Raw genomic sequence first — 21,000 nt, forward strand, 5'->3', positions numbered from 1 at the left:
ATTGGCTGCAATGGCCAGAACTGCGCTGATTCGAAGCCAGGAGCCAGGAGCCAGGAGCCTCTTCCCGGTCTCCTACGCAGGTGCAGGAGCCCTAGGACTTGGGCCATCTTCCACTGCTCTCCCAGGCCACAGCAGAGAGCTGGATTGGAAGAGGAGCAGCCAGGACTAGAACCGGCGCCCACATGGGATGCCGGCGCCCACATGTGATGCCGGCGCCCACATGGGATGCCGGTGCCACAGGCAGAGGATTAACCTACTGTGCCACGGTGCCAGCCCTCTCTTCCCCTTTATGTGTCTCAATTTCTCTATCTGTTTTTATCCCAGTGTCTTCCCTAGGTCACAGGGACTGTAGGAGATTGAAAATGAGAGTATGGCCAGCTAAAGAATTTCGAATGTGAAAGATACTAGAGAAATATAAGGTGCTATTAGAATTTAACTGTCTTGAACAATAAGCCATTAAAGACAATTAACACGCTTTAAGAACTAAGACTACAGTTAAATAATCAACTTGAGTGTGCCACTGCCTCATCTTTAACAAATGGGCTTACTGGAGCAGGTGTTGGGGCTCAGCTGGTTAAGCAGCTGCTTGAGACTTCTGCATCATATGGGAGTGCTGCTTGGAGTCCCGGTTGCTCCACTTCCACATTACTCCCTGCTAATGTGCCTAGAAAGCAGCCGATGATGGCTCAAGTGCTTCAGCTCTTGCCAGTCATATGGGAGACCAAGACAGAGTTCCTAGCTCCTGGCTTCATCCTGTTCATCCTGGGTGAACCAATGGACTGCCAGCCTCATTTATTTTAAGTCACATAAATGGCCATCTGTAAATTCAGGGACTATGGTTAACAAAGCATTTAAACTGTGGAGTGACTCTTGTCAGCATTAAGCAGCTCAAAGTTTATTTGACACATTATCTATCCCTGGTGCTTTTATTTTTATCTGAAAGATATATTACAACTGACTAGGAATGTCTTTTTTTCTTTTTTTTTTAATTTTTGACAGGCAGAGTTAGACAGTGAGAGAGAGAGAGACAGAGAGAAAGGTCTTCCTTTTTCCGTTGGTTCACCCCCCAAGTGGCCATTATGGCTGGAGCGTTGCGGCTGGAGCGTTGTGGCTGGTGCACTGTGCCGAAGCCAGGAGCCAGGTGCTTTCTCCTGGTCTCTCATGCGGGTGCAGGGCCCAAGCACTTGGGCCATCCTCCACTGCACTCCCAGGCCACAGCAGAGAGCTGGCCTGGAAGAGGGGCAACCGGGACAGAATCCGGTGCCCCAACTGGGACTAGAACCCAGTGTGCTGGCGCTGCAGGCGGAGGATTAGCCTAGTGAGCCATGGCACCGGCCAGGAATGTCTTTTAAAACCCTAGTCAGTATCATAAAAATACAAAAAGCTGATATTGTGTTAGAAGTCGACGAGGTATCATAACATCTAAATGGATTTGTTGACCTTTAAAAATGATTTGGCTCTGATGTTCATTTGTCACAATTTCCTACTAATTTCCTTCCCCACCTTTTCCATTGTCAGTGCTTGTTATTCTGAGTGGTCATGGAAAAAAAATTTATATTACTTTGAGGGCCTTAATGTGACCCAAAACAACACAGACCGTCGAGTCACCTCTCCTCCTTTCAGGGCAGTGTCTGACTGGGCTCATTTCAGAGCCCCCAGCAGTGAGCATGGAAGGCTTTAGCACCAAGTTTGTTCCCATGAATCTCACTGAGAGGTTCACTTTGGTCTTCTCCCTGCTGCTCAAGCACATACTCTAGTGATCACACTCAGCCCCATGTTGTGTGTTCCACGTGTCATTAAAATGTGACAGGGTTAGCAGCTTGCTTGTGATTTTATGAAGCATGCTGTATTGGTGTGAGGAGAGAAGGCAATCTGGAAAAGGAGAAAGGAATGTAAGACTGAGTTGCGGTGTGGGACAAGTGGATTTGTCAAGCTGAGTCAGAGATGTAAGGACTAGAAGCACTCTATATCTTATTTAGTATTAAAACAATAATGAAATAAAGGCTCTAAAGGAGTTCTGCTGATACAGTGGGCTATTTGAAAGGCAGAGTTACAGAGAGCCAGAGGCAGAGAGAGAGTCTTCCATTTGTTGGTTTACTCCCTGGAGGGCCACAACACCTGGAGCTGGGCTGATCCAAAGCCAGAAGTCATGATCTTTCTCCAGGTCTCCCACATGGGTGCACGGGCCCAAGAACTTGGGCCATCTTCCACTGCTTTCCTTGGCCATAACAGAGAGCTGGATTGGAAGTGGAGCAGCTGGGACTTGAACCAGCCTCCACATGGGATGCTGGCACTGCAGGCAGTGGCCCTACCTGCTATGCCACAGTGCCGGCCCCTACTTGTATTTCTATTTCTAGTCCACATTGCACAGAACATCCACTCACAGACCTTGAGCTGAAGACAGAGCTTCAAAATGCAGTATGTTCAGTCTGTTTATACTAGTGAAATATTAGTAACAAATTATAAGTCCCAAAGTGGAGAGTGTTTAGATAAATTTTGGTTTACTCATATGATGGAAGGCTAGCCCATCATGTAAGATGGTATTATAAGTAAAAACTTAGTGACATGAAAATATTATAATATTACATAAGGCATTAATAGTGTAGCAGTAAAAATAAGGACAGAGGCAACATGTACACACATACAAGAAAAAACACTGCTCTATTAAGTACTTTTAAAAAGGGGGGGGGTAGATTGTTTCCTCTCTTGGAAGCCCCTGTCCATGCTGCTCTGGCTAGAGGTCTTTGATTCTAATAAATACTTTAAAAAAATAAAAACAAAAACAAGAGGGGCCGCGCTGTGGCATAGCAGGTGAAGCCGCCGCCTGCAGTGCCAGTATCCCATATGGGTGCCGGTTTGAGTCCTGGCTGCTCCAGTTCCAATCTACCTCTCTGCTATGGCCTGGGAAAGCAGTAGAAGATGGCCCAAGTCCTTGGGCCCCTGTACCCATGTGGGAGACCGGAAGAAGCTCCCGGCTTCAGATCAGCACAGCTCTGGCCGTTTTGGCCAATTAAAGAGTGAACCAGTAGATGGAAGACCTCTCCCTCTGCCTCTCCTTCTCTCTCTGTGTAATTCTGATTTTCAAATAAATAAATAAGAATAATGCCAAGAAAAAACACTGGAGGGAAGTATTCCAATGGTAATCTCTCTGTGTGAGAATTATGAGTAGTTTTTATTTTTTTGGATTATCTTTATTTTCTAGCTTTTTCTGAAAACATGTATTATTGCTGGAATTAGAAAACAATAAAAGTTATTTTAAAATAATACAATAAGTAAGTGAATAATATGAGTTTGTGGCCTTTGAACAGATAAAATAATACCATTACAAAAGGTTTTTTTACTATTATGAACAAAATTCATTAAAAACCTAATTCATTGTGTGTATGAATGTGTAGGCAGGTAGACTTGGAGACAAAAAGCTATACATATATATTATTTTTATTTCTTTATTTATGAGAGAGAGTGAGCACTCATTTGGTGGGTCACTTTGAAACTGGGCAGGTTGAAGCTGGAGTGGGGAATGCAATCCAGCTTTCCAGTGCGGGTGTCAGGAACTCAAGCACTTGAGCCATCACCTGCTGCTTTCCAGGGTCTGCGCTGGCAGGAAGCTGGAGGCAGCAGCCAGAGTCAGCAGCCAAACCCAAGTACTCCGCTGTGGGACTAGGATGTCTTAACCAGAGTACTGACCACTCAGCCGGACACCCAGCCATACAAATGTAATGTTTTAAGTTAATCCTGTAGTTAATCAGTAGCTACTGTATCTAGAATCTTGTATTAAATATTTTAGAGGACACAAGTAAAAAAGTGATTGTCTAATTATGTAGGAATGTCAGTAGTTGGTAAGTAGTTCCAGTTAGTTGGTAAGTTTCCCACAAGTCACTGCCAGATGTTTCACTCACTTAACTTGTTGAACAGAAGATGTTCCTTGAGATCTGTACTTTTGAAAACATCTCAGCTAATCTATTTTGGAGTGTTACCTGTCCTTCAGGTGTCTGAAGAGGGGAGACCTTTTGTATTTAATGTAAAAGAATATATCAAAAAATAAATAAAAATACAAAAATTGCATCAGAATTGATTTGGCAATAAGGCTTAAGACTTTACAGGGACATTGCATATAATATGTAGCCTTTGGGGTCTTCTAAGGACTAGCTGTGAGCAAAGAGGTCTGAGTTAATTAGTAAATATATGTGTGTGGAAATTACATACATATATATAGGAAAAGTAACTAAGTAAATATATGAAAGTAAGTGAGTAAATATATATGGACTATAAAGTAAAGATAAATTATAAATATATAAGAAAAGAAAAGCAAATAAGTAGAGATGTATGTTTATTTATTTATTTATTTATTTGAGAATCAGAGAAAACAGAGAGACAGAGATAGAAAAGGAGAGCTCCTGTTTGCTGTTTCACTCCCCAGATGCCTGCAATGACCAGGACTTGGCTGGACTGAAGCTAGGAGCTGAGAACATAATCCAGGACTCCCCTGCGGGTAGCAGGGACCCAACTACTGGAGCCATCACTGGCTGCCTCCCAAGATCTGTATTAGCAGGAAGCTGTAATCAGGGGCAGAGCCATGACTGAAACCCAAGTATTTAATATGAGGTGTGAGTATCTGAACTGCTAGGTCCAATGTGCCTACCCACAGACTTTCATTTTCTTTTCTTTTTTTTTTAAAGATTTTATTTATTTATCTGAGAGGCAGTTACAGACAGAGAAAGAGAGAGACAGAGAGAAAGGTCTTCCATCTGCTGCTTCACACCCCAAATGGCTGTAATCAATTGATTGATTATATATATATATAGATAGATAGATTGATAGAATAGAAAGAAAGAGGATGGCACTGTGGCATAGTAGTCTAAGCCTCCACAGGCTCCACCTGTGGTGTCAGCATCCCATATGGGCACTGGATCCTGTCCCGGCTGCTCCTCTTCTGATCCAGCTCTCTGCTGATGGCTTGGTAAAGTTGGGAAAGCAGAGGAAGATGGCCCAAGTGTTTGGGTCTTGCACCCACATGGGAGACCTGGAAGAAGCTCCTGGATCCTTAGAGTAAATATGACTTTATTTAGTTCTAAAGATTTATTTTTTTTATTTGGAAAGCAGAGCGAGAGAGAGGGAGAGATTTTCCATCTGCTGGTTCACTCCCCAAACAGCTGCAACAGCTGGGCCTGGACCAGACTGAAGCTAGGAGCCAGAAGCTTCCTCTGGGTCTCCCGCATGGGTGCAAGGGCCATTCTCCACTGCTTTCTCAAACACATCAGCAGGGAGCTGGTTTGGAAGTAGAGCAGCTAGGTCTCGAACAGGCACCCATTTGAGATGCCAGCACTGCAGGCTGGGGCTTTAATTCACTAAGCCACAACGCTGGCCCCTAGACTTTATTTTTCTAACCAAGGCCTATCACTTGTATCCTGATTCCTTTTGGTAGCTCATTCAACACTTCAACCTGCCTTGGCTTGTTATAGGCAGAGACAAGTGATAAAAGACTCCCCAGTCCTATTTTATCATTCTTAATACCTCTGTCAAAACTTGGTGATAAGCACTGTGGAGATGCATAGATAAAGAGCTAAAATCATCCTGGCAGTTGAAAGGGTCTAATTTAAGAAGCTATTCCCAACATGTTCTAAGCTAGGAGGCAGTGTTATCTTGTCTTTCTGTACTCCTCACATTCCTGCCTTTAGTTTCCATTCACCATGAACATAACCATAACCTGTTCCCTTATTATCCTGATGGTTATTATTATTCTTGGCACCCTCCTTTTTAAAAAAATAGATTTATTTATTTATTTGAAAAGCAGAGTGATGCGGTGGGGGTTGGGGGGAGATAACTTTCATTTGTTGGTTCACTCTCTAAACGCCTGCAACAGCCAGAGCTGGGCCAGGCTGAAGTCAGGAAATAGGAAGTTCATCCGGGTCTCTCACATCAGTGCAGGAACTAAGTACTTGGGCCCTCATCTATTTCCTCCTAGGCACATCGGCAGGAAGCTGGATGGAAAGCAGAGGCAGCATTCCATCCTAGACTTTGTGAAATGGGATGCAGGCATCCCAAGCAGCAGTTTCACCCACTGCACCCTTATTGAAGAATTAAAATTGCACAACACACGAAATGTGAAACTAGACATACTTCCTCTCAAGCAGAAATCTAATCTAGATATGTAAACAAAAGAGATGAAGATTTTAGGAAGCTGAGTGAGAAGACAGAGGAAGGGGAAAAAATGATCATTTAAGGGTTTTCATAGAGAAAGTATAAAGAAATAAAGAAATTTCACAGGGAGTCAATTCCAAAGGGTGTAGGTTGAGGTAACTTGCCACTCTTAAAATGCAATATTACTTATTATTAATTCAGTTCAACAAAGGGCCCAGCTCTGTAAAGACTGCATTGCCAAGGTCTCCTCCACCCCTGCCCTCAGTAGCCCAAGCCCCTTTTTCTTTTTTATAAATCTTCTTTTATAAATTTTTTTATTTGACAGTTAGTGAGAGAGAGAGACAGAGAGAAAGGTCTTCCTTCTGTTGGTTCACCCCCCAAATGGCCACCACGGCCAGCGCTGTGCCAATCCAAAGCCAGGAGCCAGGTGCTGCCTCCTGGTCTCCCATGCGGGTGCAGGCGCCCAAGCACTTGGGCCATCCTCCTCTGCCTTCCCGGGCCACAGCAGAGAGCTGGACTGGAAGAGGAGCAACCAGGACTAGAACCCCGCGCCCTATGGGTTAATGCTGGCAGCGCAGGATTAACCAATTGAGCCACAGCACCAGCCCCGCCCCTTTTTCTTCATCTTCTTTCCTGTTATTTTCTTTTAGAATTTTATGAGCTTTGTGATTATGATAGAGAAGTATGAGACCACTGTTTAAGCACTACACATATTAGTCTTCAAAGAATGGATACTTTGCCCACTGAAGAGTAGGATGCCCTGTAGAACTTGTAGCTCTTGCCCTCATTTTTGGCTAATCTAGAAGAGTAAATGTATCATGTCTCCAATTGGTTCCAACACAGACATTTAGAGGAGAAAATCTTGGTTCCAACACAGACATTTAGAAGAATAAAATTACCTTTGTTATCGAATTTGTTAAATGCTCTTTCCAGTTACAGAGTGAACCTGACTGTGGCGGTTAATTCAGGAAAATCACTATCTGAAAAATCAGAAAATTATTACTGAATACAATATTTTAAATTTATTAGCAGTGCATTAATTTGCCTTGATTATAAATGACTAAATAATGTGAGAAAACTTTTAAGGGTGCTCATAAGGAATCAAGAAATTCATCTTTTTATTTATTGATAAGAAAGTTTACAAAAGATGGACTTTATTTGTAATTCTTTTCAATATTTATCATCCTCCAAACCACTGAAATGGGTAAACATGCCTACTGCTTAAAGGTTTATCAAACTGAACTAGTAATTTCATCTTTAAATTTTTACCCATACAGTTTCTAGCGATTTTCCAGTATTATGTTTACATTTCTTGGGTTTTGAGGCAAATAATTGTAAGCAGATAGGAAGCTTTGTGGAGTATATGATGCATCGGTCATTTTGACACCATTATGCGCCATTTAAAAACTGATTTGTTGAAGAAAAACTTATAAATGATAGGAAATCTCCCATTTAAAGTGTAATCACCCATGTAAAGAGTTCGGAATGAATACAGTCATGTAACCACCGACAAAATTAAGACAGAAAACATTTTCATCACACAAAAAGTTCTCTCATGCTGCTTTGCTATCAGCCCCTTCCTTCACTCTTTGACCCTGGAATGGCATTTTCTCTTACCATAGCTCTACATTTTCAAGATTGACATTGAATACTCAATAGTATTCGGCCGGTGCTGTGGCGCAGTGGGTTAAAGCCCTGGCCTGAAGTACCGGCATCCCTTATGGGCGCCAGTTCTAGTTCCGGCTGCTCCTCTTCCAAGCCAGCTCTCTACTATGGCCTGGAAAAGCAGTAGAAGATGGCCCAACTCCTTGGGCCCCTGCATCCATGTAGGAGACCCGGAAGAAGCTCCTGGCTTCGGATTGGCGCAGCTCCAGCCTTTGCGGCCATTTGGAGAGTGAACCATCAGATGGAAGACCTCTCTCTGTCTCTACCTCTCTCTGTAACTCTGTCTTTCAAATAAATAAAATAAATCTTAAAAAACATTATTTAATATAGCATTTTTATGTCTGGCTTCTTTTACTTAGCCTAATGCTTTTGACTTTCTTCTTTATTATTGTTCTTATCAATACTTTGTTTTTAATGCCTAATAGCATTCCATTATACAGAAACATCACAATTTACTACCCTTTCAACATTCACAAGTGATAGATTTGTTTCGATTTTTGGACTATCATGAATAAAACTGCTATGAAATTTTCCATACAATTCTCTGTGTTGACATATTTCTATTTCTTCTGGGTGAAAACCCCTTGGTAGAGTTGTTGGATCATATGGTCAGTGTATATTCAACTTAAATGGAAAGTCAAGCTATTTTCCAAACTCATTGTACCATTGTACATCCACCAGCTATATATCAGAGAGCTAATTGTTCTACATCCTTGTCAACACTTGATGATACTCCCAATTTTTTTTTCTTTCAGTAATTTCAGTAACATTACATTGTGGCCTTAATTTTCACGTCCTCAGTGACTACAGGTAAACATCTTTTCGTGTGTTTATCTGCTATTCATTTCCCATTTTGTGAAGTATCTGTTCATATCTTTCAAACATTCCATTGTATTGTTATCTTAATATTGAATTGTAGGCCAGCGCCATGGCTCACTAAGCTAATTCTCTGCCTGCGGAACCGGCACCCTGGGGTTCTATTCCCGGTTGGGGTGCCATATTCTGTCCCAGTTGCTCCTCTTCCAGTCCAGCTCTCTGCTGTGGCCCAGGAGTGCAGTGGAGGATGGCCCAAGTGCTTGGACCCTGCACCCGCATGGGAGACCAGGAGAAAGCACCTGGCTCCTGGCTTTGGGTCAGCGCAGCGCGCCAGCTGCAGCAGCCATCTGGGGGGTGAACAACGGAAAAAGGAAGACCTTTCTCTCTGTCTTTCTCTCTCTCACTGTCCAACTCTGCCTGTCAAAAAAATTAAATAATAAAAAAATTGAATTGTAAGTGTAAATTTGTTTTATAATATTCACTCTCAATCTGTGGCCCTGTCACTTAAAAACAAAAAATTTCTATGAATATGTTAATTTGCTTCACTACAGTAACTATCTTAGTATTTATGTGTCCCATAACATCATACTATATACTTTGAATATACACACACTAACATTTATTTAAAAAAATTTTTAATTTTGATGAACTTTAGGTTAATAAATTTTTCTTTCATGATTTATGGCTTTTTTGTGTCCTAAAAATTATTTGCTTAAGCCAGGGTCACAAAGATTTTCCCTTAGAAGTTTTATAGTTTCAACTCTTATTTAGGATTAAAATGTCTTCTCAAGGAATTGAGCTCTTCATTGTTATGAATTCTGTTTTGTATAAATATAGTCACTCTTGTTTTCTCTTGATTAGTGTTTTCATGTATTTTTCCTTTTTAACTAAAAACATTTAAAAAATTTATTTGTATGGCCAATGTTGTGGGTTAAGCTGCCACCTGTGAGGCCGGCATCCCATGTGGGTGCCAGTTTGTGTCAGAGCTGTTCCACTTCAATCAAGCTGCCTGCTAATGCATCTGGGAAGGAAACAGGAGACAGCCCAAGTGCTTGGGTCCCTGAATCCACATGGGAGACCCAGATGGAGTTCCTGGCTCCTGACTTCAGTCTGGCCTAGCTGTGGCTGCTGCAGCCATTTGGGGAGTGAACCAGTAGATGAAGATCTCTAATTGTGTGTGTGTGCGTGTGTGTGTGTGTGTGTGAGAGAGAGAGAGAGAGAGAGAGAGAGAGAAAGAGGGAGAAATCTCATCTGTTTGTTCACCTCCCAAATGTCCAGAATGGATGGAACTGAGCAAGCCCAAAGCAGAACCCTGGAGCCCAGTGCCTTCTCTGGGTCTCCCACATGGGTGTGATGGCCCAAGCACTTAGGCCATGCTCAGCTGCCAACCCAGTAGCATTAGCAAGGAGTTGGATCGGAAGTGGAGCAGCTGGGTCCTGAACCTGTGCACACATGGGATGCCGACATTACAGGCAGAGGCCTAATCTACTATGCCACAATGCTGGCCCCAATAGACACAGGTATCTTAACCAGAAACCTAACCACTAGGCTAAACACCTGCCTCACCTTTGTTTTTTAAACTTTAATTTAATAAATATAAATTTCAAAAGTACAACTTTTGGATTATAGCAGCTTTTCCCCATATACCTCCCTCCCACCCACAACCATCCCATTTCCCTCTCCTTCTCCCATCCCATTCTTCATCAAGATTCATTTTTAATTATCTTTATATACAGAAGATCAACTTGGTATATACTAAGTAAAGATTTCAACAGTTTGCACCCACACAGGCACAAAGTATAAAGTACTGTTTGAGTAGTAGTTTCACCATTAATTCCCATAGTACAACACATTAAGGACAGAGATCCTACATGGGGAGCAAGTGTACAGTGACTCCCGTTGTTGATTTGACAATTGACACTCTTATTTATGACGTCAGTAATAACCCGAGGCTCTTGACATGAGCTGCCAAGGCTATGGAAGCCTCTTGAGTTCACAAACTCCGACCTTATTTGGACAAGGCCATAATCAAAGTGGAAGTTCTCTCCCCCCTTCAGAGAAAGGTACCTCCTTCTTTGATAGCCCATTCTTTTTTTTTTTTTTTTCTTTTTTTTTTTTCTTTTATTTTTTTTTTGACAGGCAGAGTGGACAGTGAGAGAGAGAGACAGAGAGAGAAAGGTCTTCCTTTGCCGTTGGTTCACCCTCCAATGGCCGCCGCTGCAGCCGGCACACCGTGCTGATCCGATGGCAGGAGCCAGGATCCAGGTGCTTTTCCTGGTCTCCCATGGGGTGCAGGGCCCAAGCACCTGGGCCATCCTCCACTGCACTCCCTGGCCATAGCAGAGAGCTGGCCTGGAAGAGGGGCAACCGGGACAGAATCCGGCGCCCCAACCGGGACTAGAACCTGGTGTGCCGGCGCCGCAAGGTGGAGGATTAGCCTATTGAGCCACGGCGCCGGCTTGATAGCCCATTCTTTCCACTGGGATCTCACTCACAGAGATCTTTTATTTAGGTTATTATTATTATTATTTTTTTTTTTTTTTTGCCACAGTGTTTTGGCTTTCCATGCCTGAGGTACTCTCATGGGCTTTTTGGCCAGATCCAAATGCCTTAAGGGCTGATTCTGAGGCCAGAGTGCTATTTAGGGCATCTGCCATTCTATGAGTCTGCTGTGTATCCTGCTTCCCATGTTAAATAGCTCTCTACTTTTTAATTCTATCAGTTATTATTAGCTGACACCTTTTAATGTGATGAAAAGAAATGCCTTTTATATTTCCCAACATATTTTTCTACTGTTTTCTTTCCTTGTTCAAATACCAATTTACTAATTTAATAATCTACTAATATTTTCCTTTAAACCTTTTTATTTTTAATATTTTCTATAAAAAGCCCAGAGTTATTCTCTGTGCACTTAAATACACTCACATAATTTTTCTTTAAAAAATATACAACATATGATCTAGTACATATTCTTTACAGCTTGAGCTTTTAACTTCTTATACTACCACTTAATATTTATGCCACGTTTATATTTACTTCCTTTTTTTCTATTAGTGCATGGTGTTTTTAAAATTGGAGATACCTTAGTTTATTTCACTTTTTAATTGATAGACATACAGATCATTTGAATTTTTGCCACAGATAAAGCCATGATGAATGCTATTATATTTCTTAGTGCACATCTGCAAGCATTTCTCAAAAAAAAGTGGAAAAATCTATGCTCATGGTGCATTTTAGTAATTACTAATAAACTGTTCTCAAAAAGGTGATAGCAATTTATATCATCATTGACAGCATGAGTTTCCCACATCCTTGGCAACATCTGACATTATAAATCCTTAGAAATTTTGCCAATTTTATGAAGGAAAAATATTATTTTAATCTACATTTCCCTAGTTAACTGAGCTTTAGGATTTTCTCATACTTATCTTTTGTTATTCGTGTTTCTTCATTCCTAATTTTTTATATCCTTTTCTTTTTTTCTATATGGTTGTCTTTTTCTCAATGATTTACGATGTTGTTTTATATTTTATTTTGGATTTTAGCCTTTTGTTATGTAGTTTCCAAATTTTTTCTGCCAGCTTGTCACTTGTATTTCATTGAATGAAGTTATTAGTTTTGATACTGTCAATTTTTATGGCTTTGAGATCGTGTTTGAAGCTCTCTCCTAACTCATGTTCTCATACATTTAAAAAAATCATTTAAAGCTCTTTAAAGTTTAACTCTTAAATCCAAATGGAAAAGAATTTTGTGAATGATGTGAGGTGGACACTGACTTACTTTGTTTTTAAAGTGCATAATTAATTGTCCAAATGCGGTTTATTGTTTTGCTCCACTAGAAATGCCAACTTACTCATATATGAAATTCCCATACATTCATGAAACTGTTTTTCTATTGTGTCCTCTGTTTATGTATCTCAGTGCCATACAGATTTCATTTTATGTTTTTATAATATATTTTGATGTAGGGCAGATCCTAACCCCTTTATTTCATTTATAATAATTAATTTTTTTTTAAAAATCTATTATTCATTATTTAACTGCCTGATTTTCACTTCTTCCAGAGAACAGAGAGGTAAATGAAGTTATCCACAAGCAAGAAAAAGAGCATGGGGAACGAAAGGAGACAGAGGGAGAGAGAGAGATGCCCTGTATGGTATTACCCCCCCCCCCACACTTCCAGAAGCTACCCTGTGAAGTATGCCACCTTTTAAAAAAGGTGGAATTTGTGTGTTCAGGATCAGTCAGTCACTGTCTAAATCAAAGCTGTGTCTGATAATGGCAGGGACCATGGAAATACAAAATGTGAATGGATGGGAAGTAGAGAGAAGCATGAGCCAACATGAGAAAATGAACAGCACTAGAGTGAACAAAGAACACGATGAGAGAGAGACTAAAATACTTGTATTTTTCTGATGGACCGAAATGTCAGGAAGTGAGACCTGCAAGCTTAGTGCATGCACTGAATCCTGGTTGCCTGTTAACTTTCCTCACAGCCACTTGATATTTTATGTGGATTTATAGAGGGGTTGATCGTTTACCTGACAATTAAAATGACAGAGAGGAAGAGTAGCTATTAGAGATTACAGACTGGGTAAGGGAAGATATCATGTTACTGGGAGGTTGGTTAGCAATAAAAAGAGAACTGGGTAAATTGTTTGTAGTAAAATACTCACTAAACAGTAAAACCTTTAAGTCTAACCGTCGTATACAATATGATTATACTCATCTTAAAATTGTATGTTTTCATACTGAAGCTAACATTACACAAGTAGGAAAAGCTGTCACATGGACAAGTGCGGTTTTAAGTCAACACTTAATTTAATTATTTACAATGAATTTAGTTGTTCGTGGTTGAAAAGGCATGTCCATAGGGTGTGGTGATTGTCAAGGCACCTGTGTTCAAGCCTAAGTTGGAGTGCAACAGTGAAATCCTTTAATAACTTATCCAAACAGAAATATCCACAAATTTTTATGCAGCCAAAAAGTGAATATGGCGATTGACTGCACTCTTTTTAATTCACTAGTTTATTACTAGTTGCCTTTAGTTTAAAAGCAGACAATTTTCTGGTAGGAAAGCAAGTTCTAAGCACCCTCAAGAAGTCCAATAAAAATGTACTTGACAGTCCCTTTGTCCCTTGTTCACACTAAGCTCAGAACGGGAGATAAACCATTAATTACATTCACCATAGTGAAATGCAACCATTACCTCAGCTGAGGAATGAAAGGCACGAGTTCTCAAACAACGGAACACTGTTGTTGCAGCCCTCTAGTTGCCTCTACTGAATTTGTTTTCTAAAATGTTCATAACCCGCCAGCTTCAAGAAACCTAACAAGGACTGGCTTGAAACAAACGTCTTCGTAAAGCAGAAAGTGCAGTTTCTTTGGAGAAGCAAAATAAGAAAAACAGCGTTAGCTATCTTGCTGCCAGACCAAGGCACACGACAGGCAGGGACAAGACTTCCCCCAGCGCAGCGCTCACCAACGCGCGGCGCCGAAGCGCCTTCCGCCAGGGCGCCTCCGAGCCGCGCTCTCGGGGGGCTCCCCGGCGGCGGCGCGCGCTTCTGGGCCCGTCCCGCAGCGGGCGCCGGGGAGGCCAGCCGCGCCGGGACGCTCGGTTGCGGTTGCGCACGTTTGAGCGCTTCCCGCTCTTACCCGTCGGGCGAAGACTTTCAACTGCCATCTGGCTCCCGAGGCGGGCTTCCTGCTCTGTCTGGTGCCCCCTGGTGCTCACCACCTGTACCATCCTGGGCAGTCGCAGAGAGCAGAGGGGTCCAGGGAGCACAAGGATGCTTTCAAGAAAAGCGTTCCATTACTGGCAACTTCTGTGTGGCCCCGGGCTTCCTGGGTGCAGAGCCTTTGTGTGAATCACACGCGCGCATACACGCGGGTCTAGAGGAAGAGGATGGCGATGTTTTAACAGAGCCAGACTGAAAACACGTTTCAGTCAACTACAAAGGCAGAAGTCAACTCAGACCTCAAGTTTGTGGTCAAACACGCAACGATGTGCGGATTTTATCTTTGCCCGAATCATCCTCCTTCCCACTCCAGCCCCACGCCCCTTTCACTGGTTTTCTGGCAACGTGAAGAGAGTTCATGATGATCCTGGATTTCAGTACAGTAGTTCATTTTTGCGAACGGGCTTGGGACTGGTAGCGCCGAGAAATGTGGCCTTAATTGTCATGGAGGGAAAGAGGATGCAAGATAAATCTCCCTGTCTCCTTCTCCAGTCACGTAATCGATATTAACCTCCTGTACCATCTTTACAAAGTTTCTTTAATCCTACGTTAGGAGTCGTTGGCTCCTCCAACACTCTGGACTCGAGCTCGGGTTATCTTGCTTTGCACTTCCCCTCCACCCCAACGCCCCCACAGTCACTCAACACTGCAGCGGCTCTCTCCATTAAAGATCATTTTTCATTGCATGGCAACCCTAAGAGCCCTCTTGCCTTAGCAGAGCATGATGGGAGTCTCTCCTCTCATTCTCCCTCCCTCTTTCTTTTTCTTTCTTTTTTTTCTTCCTTGCCCTTTTCCACAATAAATCTCTAAATAATAATTTTCCTAGCTAGCGCTGACTTCGGGATGGGGTTTGAGCGACCCACGATGACGCTCCCATCGGCCTTCCAGAAGGGGCGGTTTCCGAAGAAAACTACAACTCCCAAGAGGCATTGGGCTAAAGCGGCCGCAGGGCATCACGGAAGTCGTAGGCTCCACTTCACTCCGCCCCGTTAAGCCCTACAATTCGCAAACTACAAGTCCTAGGACGCCTCGGTCCTGGCGCGCCTGCGCGAGAGCCCCCCGCGCGCGGTGGGGGTGGGGCTGCCCCGGGCGGCGGGGGGCGGGGTCGGAGCGGGCTGTGTGGAGGCTTCAGACTCCCGGCGCCATTTAGCGCGGAGAGTTTCCCCGGCGGACGCGGCTCTTCTCCGTCGGCCACCCCGCACCCCCGTCTTCGGTGACAGAAGGCGCCTGGTGGGGTGACTGCTCTCTTCTCTCCCCATCCCCCTTCACCCAGTCCTCTCGGTCTCCTCTCCTCTCGGCCCAGAGAAGCAGCGGAGCCCGGGCCCGCGGTGAGCGGCCCTCCCCTCCCCACCGTTCCCTCCCTCCTCAGCCCCCGGCCCCGGCCCGGGAAGGAGACGGGGGTTTGCCAGGCCCGGGGCGGGCAGGGAGGCCTTGGGGAAGGGGGGGCCCGCTCCTCAGGCTCCGAGGCTTCGCGGCTTTGGCCCTTCCCATTCGGGCGATGGGCGCCCTGTGAGACCGGTCCCCTGACTGGGGGCGCGTGTGAAAGGAGGCGACCGCCGGAGTGACCGGGAGCCCCGGGGCGGCGGCCCTCCCTCGCCGTCCTCGGCCCCTCCCACTCCTGCCCTGAGGCTGCCACCGCCTGGGCGTCGGAGCTCGTCCCTTCCGCGCCGTGCCGCCGCCCTCAGGGCCTAGCCCGCCCTGCTCGGCGAGCGGCGACGGTGGGAGCTGAGCCGCCGCCGCCGCATCCGCCGCATCCGCTTCGACTCGCTGCCGGCCCGGTGCCCTGCCCCTCATGACTGCGGCGCCTCTGCTGCCACAGCCTTCCCGGCCGCCGCTCGCCGCAGGATGGATGCGGACCGTGCAGCGCTAACCCCCGTGGCTCCGCTGCCGAATCGCCCACCGACGAGCCCGCCTCGTGAGCCGCAGCAGCAGCCGCCGAAACCGGGCCCCGTGTCCCGCCTCGCCTTCGTGGCGTCCGGTCGTTGCTGACTGAGAGTCGTCCGGGCCGCTGCGAACCCGCCCCGAGAGAGCGGTGCCCTGCGGACCTTCGCGGCTCCCGCGGGGCGGCCCTTCACCCTCTTTTCATTCACAAATCCGAGCTCGCGCCCGCGGACCCACCATGTCTGGCGGCGCCGCAGAGAAGCAGAGCAGCACCCCGAGCTCCCTGTTCCTCTCGCCGCCGGCGCCTGCCCCCAAGAATGGCTCCAGCTCCGATTCCTCCGTGGGGGAGAAGCTGGGCGCCGCGGCGACCGACGCTGCAGCTGGCAGGACCGAGGAGTACCGGCGCCGCCGCCACACTATGGACAAGGACAGTCGCGGCGCGGCCGCGACCACCACCACCACTGAACACCGCTTCTTCCGCCGGAGCGTCATCTGCGACTCCAACGCCACTGCGTTGGAGCTGCCCGGCCTCCCTCTGCCGCTCCCCCAGCCCAGCGTCCCCGCGGTTGTTCCGCAGAGCGCGCCACCCGAGCCGCCCCGGGAGGAGACCTTGACCGCCACCACCGCCTCCCAGGTGGCCCAGCAGCCTCCAGCCGCCGCTGCCCCTGGGGAACAAGCCGTCGCCGGCCCCGCCGCCTCGACTGCCCCCAGCAGTGCCAGCAAAGACCGGCCAGTTTCCCAGCCCAGCCTTGCGGGGAGCAAAGAGGAGCCACCGCCGGCGAGAAGTGGAAGTGGCAGTGGCGGCGGCAGCGCCAAAGAGGCCCCGGAGGAACGGAGCCAGCAACAGGATGACATCGAAGAGCTGGAGACCAAGGCCGTGGGCATGTCCAACGATGGCCGCTTTCTCAAGTTTGACATCGAAATCGGCAGAGGATCCTTTAAGACGGTCTACAAAGGGCTGGACACTGAAACCACCGTGGAGGTCGCCTGGTGTGAACTGCAGGTAAAGCCCCACCTCCTGCTTCAGCTTACGGTCGTGTGCAGCCCCAGTTTGCCTCGGTTAAGACAGTTTACCGAGTTCACCCCCTTTGGTGTCACTCTCCGAGTGGGAGGGGGAGGCCAACTTTGAAAGCAGTTTACGTTAGGAGAGTGCATTTACCTCAGCGTCGGCACTGGGTCAGAATGATTGGTAGCCAGAGGGATTTGCTCCTGGGCAGGGGGTGGGGGAGGTATCCGTAGTGTAAACAAATTGTCTCCTGGTTAATGGCCTCGTGTCGGGCAGGAAGCTTGGAGATGGTGGGGGAAGTTTTTGAGTTAGGAAAGTACAGAGTCGTGTCTTGCTCTGGTGCATTTCGGTCTCAGGAGAGGCTGCGGTGCTGAGCTGCCCCTGTGTTAGCAGCCGTGTTCCGTCCCTGAGTCAGGCCGTTCTCTTTAAGAACCAACTGTTCCTTTGGACATGTCGTGCTTGGTGGTTGCACAGACATTTAGTGTAAAGCAGTTGTGAAAAAGCCTTTTCTGTCCGTTTTGGATAAATGCCTTGGGACTAGTGCAGTGAAAGAGTGAGCGATGCTGGTCCGCCTAATGATGCCTTATGGTGGCTAGCATTGATTAGGACGGTCATTAAACTGACGTCTTGTGTAAGTGCTTTGATTGTTTCAATCTTGTTTTAAAACACTTTGAAGTTAAACTTTCTTAAGAGTTCAGAGGAGTCACAGTGGTGCTTCCTTTTTACCTCTCAGGGAGGTTTTTGTTGTGCTATTGCAGTTGACAAGTGTATTCTAGGTTTAAACAGCTGAGTTTGGGCTACTTGTTGCTGGACCTATTGTAGCAGCTTGCTTGAATGTCCTCACTGGGAGGTGAACATAGGTTGCTGGTAAAAGCAGTTGCCATGAAGGGAAGAAAATTAGTCCGCTGCATACAAGAAAAACGCCATTATCGATAATCTTGCCAAGAAAATAGAATAGGCTGAAATAGGATACGAAAGTAACTGAATGATCTCGGAATTTGTTTTATCCATCAACTAATATGTTAACAATCTTTTGAATTCAGCTTCCAAATGACCAAAGCCATGTCAAATGTGAAAGGAAATTAATACAGTGTGTGGAAATAACTTTAAAATTGACAGGTTCTTTGGGAACATAATGATTTTTAAAGTTTTTCTTATGTTAGTTGTTTAGAGTTAGATGACACTTTTTTTTTAGCAAAAAAAAAAAACCCAAAAATGTCGAATTGTCAACTTTATTCCAATTGGTTGGTCATGCTCAGAAACTTAGGACTGATTCCTTTTGATTTTTTTCATTTTTGGATGCTTATTGCTACTGATCCTGGAATTTTATTTTTCCACTATCATTCCATATTTTAATAGGTGCTTTTTTTTTTTTTACCTTTTTTTGTTTCTTTAGATCCAACTAGTTGTTGAGCACTTTATGGATTATTTTGTTAGTTTCAATTATCTTACTTGTAAGACTTACCAGAATGTAATGATGTGCTTTCTCCTTATCACCTGGAATTTGCCGATAGTTTATGGTCTTGGAAAAAAAACTAATATTTTTATGTCTAATGTCATACATAATAAGAACTCTGTCTAAGCGTCTCGGTTTTTTTTTTTTTTTAGAATGCCTGCTGGGTATTTAGTTCACTTATGTGGGCATGGGCATGATCAAACTAAGGTCAGTCTTATATCACATATTTTTAAGCCAGTTCAGGCTTTGGATATAGACCAAAGGAATTCCTAGGTCACTGAGTGACATCCTGGTTTAGAAGCTTCCGTGTCATTTCCCCATGCTACAGTTTTTCATCTTGATTTTAAAAATGTGACTGTCGTAGCCCAAGGATTCATTACAGTTGTTTTTGTTTTGAGCAAGGCACTTGAAGTATGTGTCTAATAAAGTATAGTTACTAAGTCAATTTGAATTTTTGTCTTGAGATCCAAATTAAAGGACAAGCCAAAGGATTACTGAAACACTGGAAATAAAGGAAAGTTTTTTTCTTTTTTTTCAACTTTTATTTAATAAATATAAATTTCCAAAGCACAGCTTTTGAATCACAGCGGCTTTCCCCCCCCATAACCTCCCTCCCACCCGCAACCATCCCATCTCCCACTCCCTCTCCCATCCCATCCTTCATCAAGATTAAGAAAGCTTTTTCACTAAGTGTATACTGCTAATACACACACACACACACACACACACACGTATTTTCTATGAAGCAAGGTAAAAGAAATACATATTGTGTTTAGCTGTTGAGTTAAAAAATTTCTAGTCTATTAAAGCTGGAAGAAAAGTTATCTCAGCTACTTGTTTGATAAATAAGAAATCTGAAATCATACAGCAGGTAAATAAGTTACTAAGACTGATTAAAAAAACACACACACACAAAATTTAAACTGGTTAGGTAAAACACCTGTTGTCCAGTGGCTGGGTTATTAGTCATTTTAAATGAAGCAATAGTATTTTGATGTGGAAGTAGCTGTCAGATTTTTTAGAAACATGTAGTCCTATAACCATAGCAAATCTCAAGCTTCTGTTTTACATGTTGATTTTATCACTTCAGGTGGGCTTTGAGGAATGGGTTAGTGTGGTAAGTAAATCAAACTATTTTCCATTTTATTTTTAGAGTCACAGTATGCATACCTATCTAGTTGCACAAGCATCAATTATTATTAAGTAATACCTGGGTAATACTTTGATACCATAGGCTCTTAGGTAATCACTGAGGTTCTTTAATTAAGACACAGATTTCTTTACCTGGATTTATTAGGCAAATTGTGTGCTTTAATTTTAATACCTAGTTGCCTTGGTCAGAAAATGTTACTGCTGGATTCTACCTGTAGAATTTACATTGCTTTTATTTTTTTTAACGAGGGATCTTATTTTTTAAAAAAACAAAGTAGTTTAAGAAAGCATTTTTATACAAATTTAGGAATGGTTCATTTTTTTTTTTAAAGATTTATTTATTTATTTGAAAGTCAGAATTACACAGAGAGGAGAGGGAGAGGGACAGAGAGAGAGAGAAGGTCTTCCATCTGATGGTTCACTCCCCAATTGGCCGCAGCGGCCAGAGCTGTGCCGATCCGAAACCAGGAGCCAGGAGCTTTTTCTAGGTCTCCCATGTGGGTGCAGAGGTCCAAGGATTTGGGCCATCTACTACTGCTTTCCCAGGACATAGCAGAGAGCTAGATCGGAAGTGGAGCAGCTGAGTCTTGAACTTGTGCCCATATGGAATGCTGGCGTTTCAGGTGAGGGCGTTAACCCACTGTGCCACAGCGCCGGCCCCGAAATGGTTCACTTTTAAATATTTTTCTTCAAAGTTGGCTCTGAATAATGAATTCCGTTGATATATTATGTGTGGATGAAATTGTTCTAGATCTATATGAAAAAAGTCAAATCATAATTTTTGCTTAAGTTCCTCTGGCCTTCAGTAAGTTAAGGCTCATGTCTCCTCAGTTTATATTAATATTTTATGAGAAGTTTTGCAGTGTTGCTCTGGTTCTATGATTAGGAAATCATAACATTTCTTTGCTATAGCTTTTTTTTTTTTTTTAAAGATTTATTTACTTGTTTGAAAGGCAAAGTCACAGAGAAGGAGAGGCAAGGCAAAGAGAGAGAGGTATCTTGTATCCACTGGTTCACTCCCCAAATGGCTGCAATGGCCAGGGCTGGGCTAGGCTGAACCCAGGAACCAGGAACTTAATCCAGGTTTCCCTGTCATTGGTGGCAGGAGCCCATGTACTTGGGCCATCTCCCACTGCTTTCCCAGT

The 21,000-nt window shown here is 44.2% G+C and overlaps 2 protein-coding genes across 49 annotated transcripts in view; one reads left to right on the forward strand and one right to left on the reverse strand.

Annotated features, from left to right (window-relative positions):
* Window positions 1–14,659, reverse strand: part of NINJ2 (ninjurin 2) — a 175,441-nt gene extending 160,782 nt beyond the window's left edge. Inside the window, exon 1 of the mRNA XM_089304453.1 lies at window positions 14,278–14,659. The gene's annotated coding sequence lies outside the window, so the exon portion shown is untranslated. The remainder of the gene's footprint in view (window positions 1–14,277) is intronic.
* Window positions 14,660–16,298: 1,639 nt separating this feature from the next.
* Window positions 16,299–21,000, forward strand: part of WNK1 (WNK lysine deficient protein kinase 1) — a 171,585-nt gene continuing 166,883 nt past the window's right edge. For all 48 annotated transcript variants that reach the window (XM_089304486.1, XM_089304487.1, XM_089304454.1 and 45 more), the window contains exon 1: window positions 16,299–17,244. In XM_089304486.1, the coding sequence (XP_089160612.1) occupies window positions 16,480–17,244 (765 nt within the window). In that variant the 5' untranslated portion in view covers window positions 16,299–16,479. The remainder of the gene's footprint in view (window positions 17,245–21,000) is intronic.

Source organism: Oryctolagus cuniculus, chromosome 9 (assembly GCF_051225735.1).
Source record: "Oryctolagus cuniculus isolate XC-2025 breed Fujian yellow rabbit chromosome 9, ASM5122573v1, whole genome shotgun sequence".
Taxonomy (NCBI): Eukaryota; Metazoa; Chordata; class Mammalia; order Lagomorpha; family Leporidae; genus Oryctolagus; species Oryctolagus cuniculus.